Source organism: Rhinatrema bivittatum, chromosome 3 (assembly GCF_901001135.1).
Source record: "Rhinatrema bivittatum chromosome 3, aRhiBiv1.1, whole genome shotgun sequence".
NCBI lineage: Eukaryota > Metazoa > Chordata > Amphibia > Gymnophiona > Rhinatrematidae > Rhinatrema > Rhinatrema bivittatum.
In genome coordinates this window covers 429901355-429918755 of record NC_042617.1, presented here as the reverse complement: position 1 = coordinate 429918755, position 17401 = coordinate 429901355, and the positions used below count along the sequence as shown (strand labels likewise).

The window sequence follows — 17401 nt, the reverse complement described above, 5'->3', positions numbered from 1 at the left end:
CTGAACGACATGATCAATGTTGATTTACAATTTGCTTACAATGTTTTGATTCTTCTAGCAACACACTACATTTGCCAACAATAAAAATAGAATAAACAATTTTACCCACCGTTAGATCATTATGTAAAATGTTCTAGCTAATCACTTTAAAATTCTAGCAATGATATTATCAAGTACAAAATCAGAACTTATTTCATTGAAATTTTTATTGGAAAAATGACCAACTCAGCTTATATTCAACTAGAGAATATTTAAAGTAAGATCTTTTAATGGGCTAGAATTCAAAACAAATGTAATTTCACTTGAGAAAATTATTAGAATTATAGCACATTAGTTATTAATTACAGATTTCCACAAACAGCATTTGATTTACATAAACTTATAATGCCAAAATAATACTGAAAAGCACATAAGTTAAATACTTGAACTGAGTCATTTTACATTTCATGAGCAATCAAATATGTTTTTTTTTTGTACAGCCTACCAATTTTAAATAAAGAAAAATGAAACAATTCAATTTAAAACATACATTCTACTTATTTATTGTAAGCCAAAATACTTCTGTAGTACATTAATGTTTCAGTAAAAGATCAATTCATGAATTTTATTTTCTAAATGTTTCCACAGTGGATACAACCAAGATACTTCTATTGTCTGAGAAGCTGCAGTTGCACTCCAGTAGTTTAATAAAGCATGAACAGCAGCATATAGCTACTAAAAGATCAAGTTAATTACTACTTGTTTTTAGAAATATATTTGGTGCATTGTTAAGAATATTTCTCAAGAAAAGATTTACAGCACCTAACACACTGCTGGTAGACTGTCTCGAAGTCTTCGTCATTCCCCTGAGAATGAAGGAAAATAAAAGGTAATATGTTTAGATTTTGATTTCTATTACTGAGAACACATATGCACTCTTTCTTAAAAAGTAATTTCAGGATGTTGATCAATACTTACATAATAGGGATCCTCAATGATCAGTCGTTTTTGAGGGTCATACGATCCTAGGAGTTCAATTTTGGCTTTGCAGTTTTTAATCGGGCTAGCTTTTCTTTTCAGATCTCTGAGAAAAAAAAAAGAAAAAAAATGGAACTGGTGTATTTTAAAATAAATATAGCTTTTTTCCTATACATTGTTATAACAACTGCAAATTGTTTTCACATCGAAGATCTCTGAAACATTCACAAAAATGTTATATTTCTACAAACTACTTACAAGTTTTTCGTTGGAATCACACATTAAAACTGTCTATAAATTATAGTTTGTGATAATACAATGCTGAAAGAGCACTACAGGATAATCCAAATGCTAGGCTGATTTTGTATACAGCACCACTGATGGCATATAGTGCATATCAACAATATAAATTAAGTAAAAACTAGATCTCATACATATTAGGACAAATTTCAATCTGATAGCAAAAGCAAGTTTGCTTACCGTAAATGATGTTCTCTGTAGATAGCAGGATGAATAAGCCATGTTGTATGGGTGACATCAGAATGGCACTAGGCAGAGCTGTCTCTCAAAACTTAAAGCTTTTTGCCCTACTGGGCATGTGTGGACGTTCCAGCATGAACTAGCCTTCTCAAAGTCTCCTCAGTTCATATCAAAGCAAAAAAGTCATCCAGAGCGAGTAGAGATGCTGTCCAGGAAGGAAGAGTGGGAACACATGGCTAATTCATCCTGCAATATATGAAAAACACCGTTTACGGTAAGCAAATTTGCTTTTTTCTTTCGATAAGCAGGCTGAATTAGCTATGCTGTTTGGAAAGTACTAAGCTGAGGGTTGTGAACAAAACACCATTTGGTAAAGAGTTTATAAACGTTCTCTTTTTTTAAAAAATTTTTTACAACCTGACTCCTCAGTGGACAGCATAGAACTGGATATATGGTGTAATCCTGCTCTTCTCACTGCTCCATCTGCATTAGCCTGCTCATCTAGGTAGTAGTGCGATGTGAATGCATGGATGGAGGACCATGTGGCTGCTTTGCAGATGTCTTCAATATGAGCTTCCCAGATGCACTAAGCAAGCTGCTACTGCTCTGACTTGGTGTGCTTTAACAGGATGTGAAAGCGTAAGGGATCTTGTTACATAATGTTGAATGCAAGCTGTAATCCAACTGGAACTCTCTTTTGTGACTAGCGTTCCCAATCTGTTTGGGTCGTAAGACATGAAAAGTTGAGAAGATTTATAATAGGCCAAGGCTCTCTTGTAGTCTAGTGAATGCAATTTTCTTTCTTGCTCATAACTATGCAGCCTGAAACCCTGTTGCTATAAAGTTGAAGGAGCAAGGTGACTGAGTTGTGGTGGAAGCTGAGGTGGCACAGTCAGAGGTTGATACATGGTTCTTGGCAACCTATATGGTGGAACTGCTGCGGCTAGAATATTCAACAAGTCTTTTCAGGTGGGGCAGACTCAAGCCATTCCTCGTCTGGTATCTGGAGAAACAGGAATGAAAAGACCGTCAAAAGATAAGTGACATGGGAGGAGAATAGGACTGATACTGAGCTTCCTCAGTTTCCTTTTTGGCCAAAGAATATGCTCCGTTCCTATGATATTTGTTTCTTTAAAAGAGGGACGTCCACTGTGGCAGAAGCGTGCTTGTTTGTTCTTTTCCGGTGGGCAACTGGTGATTTTGCCCCGTGCTCAGTCTCCGTCGGATGCACCAGATGGGAAAGATGTTGCCTGCCTTTTGAGTAGTTTTCAGTGCCATATGTGTTTTGTGCACTCCATGTGCTGCTTTCAGCAGTGTATGGGCTTCCTGCTGCACCATAACCGCTGTTGCATGCTCCATATGTGCTGTTTGCTCTGTGTGAATCATCAAATGCACAGTTTTGTGTGTCGTATGCACTGTGTGCGTCAACTGTAGCGCTGAGTGCACGATCTTTGGCACATGTGGTGTCTTCTTCGGTGCTTTGCGCATCGTTATAGGTGTTGGAAGAAGCAGGACCTCAGGAATAGTTTTGGGATGAACCGCATGCTTGCGCCCTTTATCAAGATTGGGAAGTATATCTGCGGAGGTTGGCTGGCACTCTGGTGTATGAGGGCATTGTAGCTGGCCCGGGAAGGATTGAGTTGAGTGGAGGAGCTCTCCTACCTCTTCCACGGATGAGGAGGATGACAGTTGAGCAGATGTATCCTCAGCCCAGAGTTGAGCTATTTTCTCTGTTTGCTGCTTCTGAGCCCTGGACGACATTCTCTCGTAAACATGACAACTGGTCCGGGCCTAGGCACAAATAATAGTTATGGCAGTCCATGATGGACTTAATGTGGCCACAACTACAATACTTAAAATCTTGGCCTTGCTCTGCACCATGATAGTACTGAAAAGTGCTTTTTTAGGGTCTCTGAAGTGAAAAATATGAACAAATCAGAGGAGAAATCAGAGAGATAGACTCTACATCTGTGTACAGCGCAGATGAAAAATACTAAGGAGACTTCCAGAAGGCTAGTTAGCGCGGGAACTAACGTATATGCCCAGTAGGGCAAAAAGCTTTAAGCTCTGAGAGACAGCTTTTCCTGGTGCCGCCCTGATGACTTCACCCATACAGCATGGCTAATTCAGACTGCTTATCAACAGAAAATGGCCTGCTTATATGATTATAGTTTTGTCACGAGCTTTTAAGTCTATTGCAAGTTTTTGAGCTATGCAAATTAGAGCTAACATTTCTAATTTCTGTAATGATTCTAAGCAATAATCCAGAAACAAGAACAATATTGGTTTACTGCCTTCAGCTATCAATTTATTTAGTGTATTAATAAAATTACTTTCCTGGCCCTTAATATAAAGGCCATCCAAAGTGATGTACAAATCTAACTATAATAAAGAGAAAAGTTACCATACACCTGCATAGCAGGTATGCAAATTGAGCTCCACACTTCTGCCTCCCACACTTCCAGCTCCACCTCTCTTTCCCTGTACTCTTCAGCTCTCTCCGTATTGTCCAATCCACTCTCTACTACTACAAATGGAAATTGAGTGCTGCCCCTCTCTCTAGCTGTACTCTCCAGCTCCACCCCTTCCTTCTCTGAATAGTCAATTTATACTCTATTACCACACAGTATACACAAGTTCAGCATGCATGCTCTACCACCACATATCTCAATTACACACAACCTAGACTTCACAGTATTTCTCCGTCCTTGGATGAGCTTTTACTACTAAGATATAAAACATATCATATCCAGCCATAAAATAAAAGCAAACAAAAAAATAAACGACTGTTGCTATGTTATTGTTTTCTCCATAATTAGTACTATGCAATATGTACTATACCACACTAGTAAAGGAGATAGCTAAAATAAATTGAATTTGCACATTTTAAACAGGACACTAATATTCACAACAAAATGTGTGTTACGTCTGTATTTCTAATATTTAAGTGTATAAGGAACATAAGAAATGTCATGATGGTTCAGACCAAGGTCCATAGAGTCTAGCATCCTGTTCTGTCAGTGGCCAGTCAGGGTTGTAATTACCCACCAAGTGGATCCATTTCCTGTTACTCACGCACTGAAGTAAGGATTTCAATGTTTTGTCCACAAAGGTTAAGGTTCTTTTCTGGCCAGTGACTTAATTCAGAAACCAGCTTGATTACCTATCGGAATTATTTTTCACTTAGTGCATCACTTTGTACTTTTCTACATTAAAATTCATCAGTCATTCAGATGCCCAATCTCCTTCTGTAGTTCTTCACAATGCACAGTTTTTCTTAAGAACTTTGAATAATTGTGTCATCCGCAAATTTGATCACCTCACTTGTCATTGCTCCAGATCATTTATGAATATGTTAAACAGCCCAAGTCCCAAAACCAATTCCGGTGGCACTCTACTATTTGGAAAAGAACTAACCAATCCACAATAGGAGCTTGTCTCCTATTTATGACTTTTTATTTTCCAGAGGAGTCTCAACAGATTTTGTCAAATGCCTGCTGAAAATCTAAATACACTATATCAACCAGCTCACCTTTATCTACAGATGTATTTACACCTTCAAAAAAATCTAAAAGATTGGCAAGGCAAAACTTCCCTTTGCTAAAACCATATTAACTTTTCCTCATTTACCCATGTCTATAGAAACATAGAAATGACAGCAGAAAAAGACCAATCGGCCCATCCAGTCTGCCCAGCAAGCGCCCACACTTATTTTCCCATACTTATCTGTTTCATCAACCACCAAGTTCAGGGCCCTTGTTGGTAATTGTTTGATTCAAATTTCCTGCCATCCCCTGTCATTGATGCAGAGAGTAATGTTGAAGTGGCATCAAAGGTGAGCATAAGGATTAATGGTTAAGGGTAGAAAAAAAAACAAAACAAAAAAAACCTGTTAAATAAATAAATAAATAAACTGCTGCATCAAGCAAGTTATCCCGATGCTTGTTTACCCAGACTGCACAGATCAATGCCTTGTTGGATGTTGTCTGAATGTAAATCCTGTTTTCTACATTTCCCCCTGCCGTTGAAGCAAAAAGCAATGCTGTATATGCATTCTATTGGTTTAGGGTAGTAACTGCCATAATAAGCAAGCTACCCCCATGCTTATTTGTTTACCCAGATTGTGAAGTTCAGTCCCTGTTGGTTGTTATCTGAATGCAAATCCTCTTTTCCACATTCCCCCTTGCCTTTGAAGCACAGAGCTATGTTGGAGTTGCATTAACCATGTGAAGGCTTATTGAGTAAGGGTAGTAATCACCAGATAGTAGCCTCCACTCCAGTACTCCACCCCCATGGCTCTTCTCTTCATTCCAATCCTCTAGCCTTTATGGATCCACAGTGTTTATCCCATACCCCTTTGAAATCCTTCACAGTTTTAGTCTTCACCACTTCCTCTGGAAGGGCATTCCAGGCATCCACCACCCTCTCCGTGAAGAAATACTTCCTGACATTGGTTCTGAGACTTCCTCCCTGGAGCTTCAAATTGTGACCCCTTGGTTCTACTGATTTTTTCCCAATGTAAAAGGTTTGTTGTTGACCATGGATCATTAAGACCTTTCAAGTATCTAAAAGTCTGTATCATATCACCCCTGCTCCTCCTCTCCTCCAGGGTGTACATATTTAGGTTCTTCAATCTCCTCATTAGTAATTTTATGAAGACCATCCACCTTTTTGGTCACCTTTCTCTGGTCCACCTCCATCCTGTCTCTGTCCCTTTGGAGATACGGTCTCCATAACTGAACACAGTACTCCAGGTGAGGCCTCACCAAGGCCCTGTACAAGGGGGATCATCACTTCCTTTCTCTTACTAGATATTCCTCTCTCTATGCAGCCCAGCATTCTTCCGGCTTTAGCTATCGCCTTGTCACAATGTTTTGCCGACTTCAGATCGTTAGACACCATCACCCCAAGGTCTCTCTCTCCTGCTCCGTGCACAACAGCCCTTCACCCCCATCCAATACAGTTCTTTCGGATTTCCACACCCCATATGCATGACTCTGCACTTCTTGGCATTGAATCTCAGCTGCCATATCTTCGAGCACTCTTCCAGCTTCCTTAAATCCCATCTCATTCTCTCCACTCCTTCTGGCATGACCACTCTGTTGCAGATCTTAATATTATCTGAAAAAAGACAAACCTTACCTTCTATCCCGTCCGCAATGTCGCTCACAAAGATATTGAACAGGACCAGTCCCAACACCGATCCTTGCGGCACTCCGCTTAACACCGCTCTCTCTACAGAGAAAGTTCCATTTACCATCACACACTGTCTTCTGTCCGTCAACCAGTTTGCAATCCAGGCCACCATCTTGGCACTCACTCCTAAGCTTCTCATTTTATTCACAGACCTCCTGTGCAGAACCATATCAAAAGTTTTGCTGAAATCCAAGTAGATGACATCGAGCACTCTTCCTCGATCTAATTCCCTAGTCACCCAATCAAAAAAGTCAATCAGATTTGTCTGACAGGACCTTCCCCTGGTGAATCCATGCTGCCTCTGGTCAAACAATTCTTCTGACTGTAGATGGTTCACTATTCTTTTTTTCAGCAGCAACTCCATTACTTTTCCCACCACCGAGGTGAGGCTAACCGGCCTGTAGTTTCCAGCCTCCTCTCTGCTCCCACTCTTGTGAAGAGGGACCACCGCCGCTCTTCTCCAATTACTCGGCACCACTCCCGTTTCTAGGAATCTACTGAACAGGTCATGCAGCGGACCCGCCAACACATCTCTGAGCTCCCTCAGTATCCTGGGATGGACCTCATCATGCCCCATGGCTTTGTCCACTTTTAGTTTTCCTAGCTAATCCCATACATTCTCTTCTGTAAACGGAGTTACATCTACTCCCCTCCCCTCCAGTTTCTTGTTAACTAGCGACGGTCCTTCTCCAGGGTCCTCTTTAGTGAACACCGTACTGAAGTATTTGTTTAATATTTCTGCCATTTCTTCGTCTCTCTCCACACATTGATACTTTTCACCTTTCAATTTCACTATACCACTTTGAACTTTTCTCCTTTCTCTGATGTATCTGAAAATGTTTTGTCACCTCGCTTTACCTCTTTGGCAAGCCTTTCTTCCGCTGTCTTGATTACTTTCTTTGTTTCCCTCAGTTCTACCAGATATTCTTCCTTGTGCTCCTCCCTTTGGAATCCTTTATATTTCTTGAACGCTGTTCTTTTAGCTTTTATTTTGTCAGCCACCTCCTTTGAGAACCAGATAGGTTTCATTTTTCTTTTGCTTTTCTTTACTTTTTTTTTTTTTTAACATATAGATTAGTTGCCTTGGTAATTGCTCCTTTTAGTTTGGTCCATTGTTGTTTATTTATTTATTTATTTATTTAACACTTTTTTATACCGACCTTCATAGTGATAACCATATCGGATCGGTTTACATAGAACAAGGATAACTGAAGCAATAAATAAAGTGAATAACAATAAAGGAGAATAAGGTAAAGTTACATTTAACAAGGAGTAGAAACTTGGAAGCTAAATATAGCTGGAAGAAAAAAGGCAGGAAGTATTGTAACATAATAATGATAAAGGATGTGGGTTAAAGCTTAAGGTGCTTTAACCTAAAAGTGCCAGAGTCCATCTTTTGAGTAGATAGCAATCCATTTGTCTGGGAGGGGATAAATTTGTCTCAGTGGGAATAAAGGTAACTAGAGATTGTCTGGAGGGTCAGCAAAGGCTTGATGAAATAGCCACGTTTTGAGTTTTTTTCTGAACGTTGAGAGGCAGGGTTCTAATCTTAGGCCTGTGGGAATGTTATTCCAGATAGAAGGTCCTGCTATTGAAAAAGCTCGGACTTTGGTCGAGGAAAGGCGACATCTCTCTTGTTCTCCCAGCCTTCTAGTTCTTCTTCCAGGTACTTTCCCATTTCAAAGTCCGTGTTTTTTTAACTGCAAAACTAGGGTCTTCGTGCTTTTTCTCTGTATCCTATTTGTGATATGAAACCATACTGCTTGATGATCATTGGTGCTGAGGTGGGCACCCACCTGGACAGAGATATCTCCATTTCTGAGCACTAAATAGAGTATAGCTCCCTCCTTCGTGGGTTCCATTACCATTTGTTTGAACAGAGCCCCTTGCAGGGCATCCACTATCTCTCTACTATTGTTAGATTCTGCAGAAGGGATTCTCCAGTCTACATCCGGTAGATTAAAATCTTCAACAATCACCATTTCTCCCTTCTTTCCCATCTTTTGGATGTCTTCAACCAGATCTCTGTCAAGCTCTTTGATTTGGAGGTCTGTAAACCACTCCAATAAAAATGGATGCCCCATCATCTTTTTTTTTAGGTCGGCCCATAGTGCTTCTTCTTTGTCCCATCTTGCTTGCAGCTCAGATGCTTGGACATTGTTTCTCTGTTAGATACAAACTGTATATAAGTATGATGTACACAAGTGCATTAAATTCAAAACAGCATCATATTTCCAAAAGCAACGTAGACTAGCTGCTCCTATGTAGTCTTATATTTTAACTTGCAGAGATAACCTCATATTAATTAATGGCGGGCTCTCTCTGTACGGCCCGACTTGCCATTTACACAAAGGTGGTGCATAGGTCAATCACCCAATAGTTTATAATCATTGGTTACTCTGCAAGGGTTTTTTTTTAAAGTTCTTAACAATATTATGTTCGTGGTGTCCAGGCAGTGCAATAAATAAACTAGTGTAGCAGGGCTGGTACAGCTCCCGGTATCAAACTGGTTAAAGCCCGACACGGCTCGTGTTTCTGTTGTGCTTCTTCAGGGGCAAACATTACCAGATCTAAATTTAAAGAGACACAGTTTACCTTCTTGAAGTCAAGAGCTGATCTTATTTAGACCGCTACAGTTTTATACATACGATTACACCGTCTGTCCTTGATTAATTTCTGCTACCAGGTTGCAGCTATAGCCGGACAACAGGATCCGCCATTGAACGGAAGGTTCTTTTAAACCTACTTGTTACTTGGGGAGGAACCAATCAGAAGTTAGTGGTAGGTTGATCGGGAGCTAATAGAATGCTAGAATAGCGAGGACCACTCGACAGTATCATTAAGCCCTTGGGGATATTCTGAAGCTAATGTGAATATCCACCATTGTTCACGGTAATTTAATGTAAAGGCGGGGTCCCCTCCTCGTGGGTGAATATTAATCTGTTCAAGGATTGTCCAACGTAACTGATCGAAGGTGTGTCCCGCGTTCAAACAATGACCGTGCAACCAATGCGATATGTGTACCACAACTATAGCAGGAGCGGAATGGCAACATCCCATAACAGGGCATAAATACTACAAAAGATCTATTACCTCATGCAACTCATCTGCAGTGGTTTACGTCATACAATGTCCCTGCCCTTTCCTGTACGTGGGTCGCATGAGCAGGAAAATCAAAATCAGGCTACATGAACACAGAAGCCGTCTTAACACAGGTAACATGGAGGCACCCATGGTGGGTCATTGTTTGAACGCGGGACACACCTTTGATCAGTTACGTTGGACAATCCTTGAACAGATTAATATTCACCCACAAGGAGGGGACCCCGCCTTTACATTAAATTACCGTGAACAATGGTGGATATTCACATTAGCTTCAGAATATCCCCAAGGGCTTAATGATACTGTCGAGTGGTCCTCGCTATTCTAGCATTCTATTGGCTCCCGATCAACCTACCACTAACTTCTGATTGGTTCCTCCCCAAGTAACAAGTAGGTTTAAAAGAACCTTCCGTTCAATGGCGGATCCTGTTGTCCGGCTATAGCTGCAACCTGGTAGCAGAAATTAATCAAGGACAGATGGTGTAATCGTATGTATAAAACTGTAGCGGTCTAAATAAGATCAGCTCTTGACTTCAAGAAGGTAAACTGTGTCTCTTTAAATTTAGATCTGGTAATGTTTGCCCCTGAAGAAGCACAACAGAAACACGAGCCGTGTCGGGCTTTAACCAGTTTGATACCGGGAGCTGTACCAGCCCTGCTACACTAGTTTATTTATTGCACTGCCTGGACACCACGAACATAATATTGTTAAGAACTTAAAAAAAAAAACCCTTGCAGAGTAACCAATGATTATAAACTATTGGGTGATTGACCTATGCACCACCTTTGTGTAAATGGCAAGTCGGGCCGTACAGAGAGAGCCCGCCATTAATTAATATGAGGTTATCTCTGCAAGTTAAAATATAAGACTACATAGGAGCAGCTAGTCTACGTTGCTTTTGGAAATATGATGCTGTTTTGAATTTAATGGACATTGTTTCTGACATAAAGAGCCACTCCTCCCCCTTTCCTGTCCTCTCTGTCCTTCCTTAACAAGTTATAGCCCGGTATTGCCGTTTCCCAATCATGAGATTCGGTGACCCACGTCTCCGTGACAGCAACAACGTCCAAGGCCGCCTCTACCATTAGGACTTGCAGATCTGGGATTTTATTGCCCAAACTACGAGCATTTGTGCTCATAGCTTTCCAGCTTTTCTCGTTCAGGTTACTGCTTTTCTTGGGCTCCTTTTGTGACTTATTTAGTTGAGTTTTGTTATCCACTTCACCCTTTTCCATTGCATTTGTATTTGGGGGATGACATTCTAATTTCTGCTACACCCTGCTTCTAGTTTAAATGCCTTATGACATATGATTTGAATTTATCTCTTAGGATCCTTTTTCCTGCCACAGACAGATGTAAGCCATTTTTGACTTAGAGTTTTTATTGTTCCATACACGGCCCGAGCCCCCAATAAATCCAAAAATTTGTTCATTACACCAGGATTTGAGCCATACATTGAAGTTATTAATATGGCTTAGCCTCTCCTTCCCCTTTCCATGAACAGGTAACACTTCTGAAAAGGCGATGGTTGTTGCCATGTGACTAATCTGCTTCGCTAGAGACTGGAAATCTCTCTGTACCGCTTGGATGCTGTTTCTAGCAAGGTCGTTGGTTCCAAGATGGATGATAATATCAACTTTAGAGTCTTTGCTTTTTTTTTTGATCACTTTGACTATTTGAATAGCATTTCTGCTGGCCGATGATCCTGGGAAGCTTTTAACTGTAGTGTGTCCCTCGCTAAGAGTTCCCAGATGACAGAGTCACCCAGCACAATGAGCTTTTTCCTTTGGTTACTGATTGTATTATTGAATTTCTGTATGCACTGGGTTTCTTCTTTCTTTTCAGATAACACTTCAATCTCTTTCGCAAGAGCTTCTTCAATATCTAATACAGAGAAGGCGTTTTGTACTTGTGTCACTTGATATAGCATGTGTCTCCGCGTCACAGGTCTAATTCTACTGAAGCCCACTGTAATCCTGTTGGTTTTTTTTTAGTTCCTTAATGCCCTGTGTGAGGGGGGGGGGGGTAGACTTGTGGGCTGCACAGCTGTGAAGAATGGGTGTCTGTGGGTCACAGGTCTTATCCTGAGCCCACTGTAAACCCCTTTTTCCTTGACTTTTGTTTTTTCTGTGGTAATGAGGAATTATAGTTTATAGTTTATTACTTCTTATATACAGACGTATCAGAAATCCATCACAACGGTTTACAATAAGTAAACATAAAATTCCTGATTAATGTAAAATGGGTGAAACTTTCTTTATTGCAGCTAATTCATCTTTAACTTCAGCCAGCTCCTTTTTCAAGGAAGAGAGTTCTGGACAAATGGGGCAATCCCTAAGTTTCCAGATGATTTCCTTCAGCATAAAGGCTCCACAATAGTTACATTGGATAGTCCTCATTTTGACAAATTTATTTGATGGATAACACCTAAGGATATACCAATTTACTAATGTATCTTGTTGCCAATTATGTATTTAGGCAGACTATATCAGAAAACCAAACCTAAGGGTGGGTAGGTAGAGGGGCAGGGTGGGAGGGAGTTAAACAGTTAACACTTGGCCAGGGCTGTTCACAGGACATTGCATCTGCTACTGATTTTGAACAGACCCTCCCCCAGATTTGGCTAGCTAATTTAAGCTTTTTCCTTAGTTTTCCCCAAGAAGTTGGACTTCTGGCTGTCTCCTTCAATTTCAAAGCAGACTGAGGCCAATGATTGATTATGAGATAGATTTTAAAAGTGTTGCTCATGCAAAACAGCCCATGCATGCGCAAGAAATACAAATTTTAAGAAGCCGGGAAGGATGCACATATACATGACTGTATGCACATCCAGAATGAGGCAGCAGAAAAGGGGCAGGGCATGGGCATTCTGGGGTGGGGCCAATACTGACATGCATAACCACAAATTTTGCAAAGGCAATGCACCTATCTTATCTGCATAACTTTGCTACTGGTCCTCATGAGGTGCAAGAATCCTGAACATTGGTGGTGGTGGTGGTGGTGGTGGTTGGGGGGGGGGGGGGTGTGGAGAGGGAGAGCCTCTGTATAGGTCTGACACTCAATATACACGCACCACTGTAAAAGAAAATTATTCCTTACCTGCTAATTTTCGTTCCTGTAGTACCATGGATCAGTCCAGACAGTGGGTTATATCTCCCGTCCAGCAGATGGAGTCAGAACAGAGTTTGAGAGCGTCAGCATATAGAGTAGTGCACCCTCTGCTGGAGCTCAGTATTACGCATAGCAAAGCCCAAAAGCAAAACACAACATTTTGGATCCAGATCAGTCCCCAAAAAGGAACAGAGAAAGATATAAGTAAACAAACGGTCAACGGGACCACCAACAGTCAACTTGTGAGGAGCTGTGAACAGTTACAATAATAGAGACAAACAGAATGAAAGTTACCTGGAAGAATCCGAGCAGGACCTAATGAAACCCCTAGTGGCGGGCGTCTGGACTGATCCATGGTACTACAGGAATGAAAATTAGCAGGTAAGGAATAATTTTCTTTTCCCTGTACGTACCTGGATCAGTCCAGACGGTACCCAAGCTTCCCTAAACCGGGTGGGGTCCTGAGAGACCTGCTCGGAGAACTTGATCGCCAAAAGAACCCGTGTACTGAGGCGCCAGGTGTAGTCTGTAATATCTGAAAAAAGTGTGCAACGACTTCCACGTCGCCGCACGGCAGATTTCCTGGGAGGAAACGGAGCGAGATTCCGCCCAGGACGCCGCTTGGGATCGCGTGGAATGAGCCAACACGCTGTGAGGCGGCACCCGCCCCGCCGCAATGTAAGCCGATGAGATGGCATCCTTTATCCAGCGCGCAATAGTCGTCTTGGATGCCTGAGAACCTCTCCTCGGTCCTGACCAGAGGACAAACAAATGATCGGATACCCGGAAGTCATTGGTAACCTCCAGGTAACGGAGCAGCACACGCTTGACGTCCAGGAGCCGGAGAGACCGGGGTTCCTCTGGAGCGAACGCTGGAAGCTCCACCGTTTGATTGACGTGGAAGGCCGAGACCACCTTTGGTAGGAAGGATGGCACCGTACGAAGTGAAACCCCGGAGTCGGAGAAACGCAGATAAGGGTCCCGGCAGGACAAGGCTTGGAGCTCTGAGATTCGGCGAGCAGAAGAGATGGCTACCAGGAAAACCGTCTTGAGGGTCAAGTCCTTGAGGGAGGACCCCCTCAGGGGTTCAAAAGGAGGGCCCGACAGTGTTCGCAGCACCAAGTTGAGGCTCCAAGAAGGGAAAGGATCCCTGACCTGTGGCCGTAGGTGTTTGGCACCCTTCAGAAAACGTGCGATATCCAGCTGAAGGGGTAGAGAGCAGTGTCCTTCTGTACCAAGACATTCAAGGCCGCCACCTGAACCCGGAGCGAATTATAGGCGAGACCCTTAGCCAGACCATCCTGTAGGAAATGAAGGATCAGCGGGACAGTCGCCTCCATGGTTTGGACCCCGCGGTCGGAGCACCAGGCTTCGAAGACCTTCCAAACTCGAACATAAGCGACGGAGGTCGAAGGCTTGCGGGAACGAAGCATCGTTGAGATCACTGTCTCCGGGTAGCCTATGTGGCGGAGACGGCGCCGTTCAAAAGCCAGGCCGCAAGACAGAAGAGTTCTGCCTGCTCGAAAAATACCGGCCCTTGACGCAGAAGATGAGGAAGATGGGACAGGCGAAGTAGGCTGTCCACCGTCATCTGAAGTAGATCTGCGAACCATGGCCGACGGGGCCATTCCGGAGCGACGAGAATTACAGTCCCTCGATGATGTTCCAACCTGCGGAGAACCTTGCCGACCAGAGGCCAAGGAGGAAACACATAGAGCAGTTGATCCGACGGCTACGGAAGGGCGAGGGCATCCACCCCCTCCGCGCCGCGCTCTCTTCTGCGGCTGAAGAAGCGTGGAGCCTTGGCGTTGAGAAAGGTCACCATTAGATCGAGGCGTGGAGTCCCCCAATGACGGACGATGAGATGCATTGCCTCGTTGGAGAGAGCCCACTCGCTGGGGTCTAGCTGTTGACGACTCAGGAAGTCCGCCTGAACGTTGTCCACCCCAGTGATGTGAGAGGCAGCTATCCGGACGAGATTGCTCTCCGCCCACTCCATCAGGGGAGTTGACTCGAGGGAGACATGCTTGCTTCTTGTCCCCCCTTGACGATTGATGTAGGCCACGGTGGTGGCGTTGTCCGAGAGGAACCTCACCTCTCTGTGTCGCACCAGGGGAAGAAAACGCTGGAGAGCGAAACGCACGGCTCTCGTTTCCAGGCGATTGATCGGCCACTTTGTCTCCTCTGGCGTCCAAGTCCCCTGCGTGGCGCTTCTTTCGCAGACGGCGCCCCATCCCGCGAGGCTGGCATCGGTGGTCACCACCACCCAATTGGGAACCTCGAGTGAGACTCCCCGAGCCAGATGCGAGGGGACAAGCCACCAATCCAGGCTTTTCCTGGCTAATGGTGGAAGCAGCAGGATCACCTGATACTCCTGGGAGACTGGTTTCCAACGGGATAGCAGGGACGCCTGCAGTGGACGCAGGTGTGCAAACGCCCAGGGTACCATGTCGATGGTGGAGGCCATTACTCCCAGGAGCTGCAGATAATTCCAGGCGGTTGGTTCTTCCAAAGCCGAAAACCGAGACACGTGCTCCCTCAGGGCTTGCGCCTTGTCCTGGCGCAGGAACACCATACCCCGCCGGGTATCGAAGCTCCCTCCTAAGAAATCCAGGTGTTGCGAGGGCACAAGGGAACTCTTTGGAAGGTTCACCACCCAGCCCAGAGAGCGTAGGAATTGTACTACTCTGGCCACTGAGGTCTGACCATGTGAGAAGGACTTCGCTCGAATCAGCCAGTCGTCTAGGTACGGATGTACTAGGATACCCTCCTTGCGGAGGGCCGCCGCCACCACTACCATGATCTTTGTGAAGGTCCGAGGTGCGGTCGCCAAACCGAAGGGAAGCGCCTTGAACTGAAAGTGTTGACCGAGAATCTTGAAGCGAAGATACCGCCGGTGAGCCGGCAGGATGGGAATATGCAAGTATGCTTCCGAGAGATCCAGTGAAGCGAGGAATTCTCCCTTGTGCACTGCGGCAATCACTGATCGAAGAGTCTCCATGCGGAACCGGCTGACCCTGAGGGCCTTGTTTACCTCCTTCAAGTCCAGGATGGGCCGAAAGGAACCGTCCTTTTTGGGAACGATGAAGTAAATGGAATAGTGGCCCAAGCCCACCTCGTCGAAGGGGACGGGAACGATGGCCCCTATTTCCTGCAGTCGGTCTAGTGTTTGTTGAACCGCTATCCTCTTGAGATCCGAACCGCAGGGGGAGAAGATGAACCGGTCCGGGGGGCGGACAAACTCCAAGGCGTAACCGTCTCTTATGGTGTCCAGCACCCACTGGTCCGTGGAGATAACTGCCCACTCCTCGTAGAAGTCCATGAGGCGGCCTCCGATCCGGGGAGGTGAGAAGTGGGCTCCTTTGGCATCATTGGGAGGACTTTGTGGGCGGATTTCCCTGCCCTGGACCCTCTCTCGCGGGCCTCCACCCACGAAAGGAACGAGACCAAGGCTGGGATCTTGTCGGCTATGTCCGGGAACCGGACTGCCGGTAAGACCTATAACATCGCTGTGCCCTGGCCCTGGTTCTACTGGAAGAAAATGACCCGAAGGAACGCTGTCTATCCTCCGGCAGCCGATGCACCGAATTTTCCCCCAGTGACTTGATGATCTGATCCAGGTCCTCTCCAAATAAAAACTTCCCCCGAAAGGGGAGGGAGCCAAGGCTCAACTTGGAGGAAGCATCCGCCGCCCAGTTGCGAAGCCACAAGAGCCGTCGGGCTGCTACAACCGAAACCATGGACCGCGCCATTACGCGAAAGAGATCATACAAGGCGTCCGCCCCGTATGCTATGGCAGATTCCAGACGGTCCGCCTGGGCGGCCTCTTCGGGGGGCAACTCCTGAGAGGTGAGAAGCTGCTGTACCCAGAGTAAGCTGGCCCTTTGCGCGAGCGAACTGCACATCACGGCCCGCATACCTAGGGCGGAGACTTCGAAGACCCTCTTGAGGAAGGTTTCTAGTTTACGGTCCTGCGTATCCCTCAGGGCCGTTCCACCCGTGACCGGGATGGTCGTCCTCTTGGTCACTGCCGACACCGCTGAATCCACCTTGGGCACCTTGATAAGATCCAAAAAATCCTCAGGGAGCGGGTATAGCTTTTCCATGGCGCGTGTGACTTTCAAGGACGCCTCGGGAGTGTCCCACTCCCTGGTGAGAAGCTGTAGGAAGGACTCATGGATAGGGAAAGCCCTTGCCCTAGGACGGAGGGCAGCAAGTACTGGATCCCCTTTGCGAGAAGAGGTGGCGACGGCAGGAGCCACAGGGATCGGCGGATCTGGAGGTGGGTCGAGGTCCAGCTCCTGAATAATATGGTGGATGAGTTCATCCAGCTCTTCTTTTTGAAAAATCCGTAGGGCTCGAGGGTCGTCCCCCTCCGTATGTCCATCTGGATGCGCCTCCGGGGGTTCCGGGGAGTCGTCTCTCACCGGCGAAGCCGCCCCCGTGGTACGCCGGGGTGGCACGGGAGAGGTACCCGGCAGGGATCCAGGCGAAACGGGCGAGGCGATGAGACCAACAGCAAGTTTAGGAATCTTGGGGGGAGGGGCTTCCAGG

At 44.9% G+C, this 17401-nt stretch overlaps 1 protein-coding gene across 2 annotated transcripts in view; it reads right to left on the bottom strand.

The window, feature by feature from the left end:
- Positions 1-246: 246 nt before the first annotated feature.
- The window catches only part of ACP1 (acid phosphatase 1), a 168694-nt gene continuing 151539 nt past the window's right edge, over positions 247-17401 (bottom strand). For both annotated transcript variants that reach the window (XM_029595779.1, XM_029595778.1), the window contains exons 5-6: positions 958-1063; positions 247-845 (exon numbers count right to left, since the gene is read on the bottom strand). In XM_029595779.1, the coding sequence (XP_029451639.1) occupies positions 768-845; positions 958-1063 (184 nt within the window). In that variant the 3' untranslated portion in view covers positions 247-767. The remainder of the gene's footprint in view (positions 846-957; positions 1064-17401) is intronic.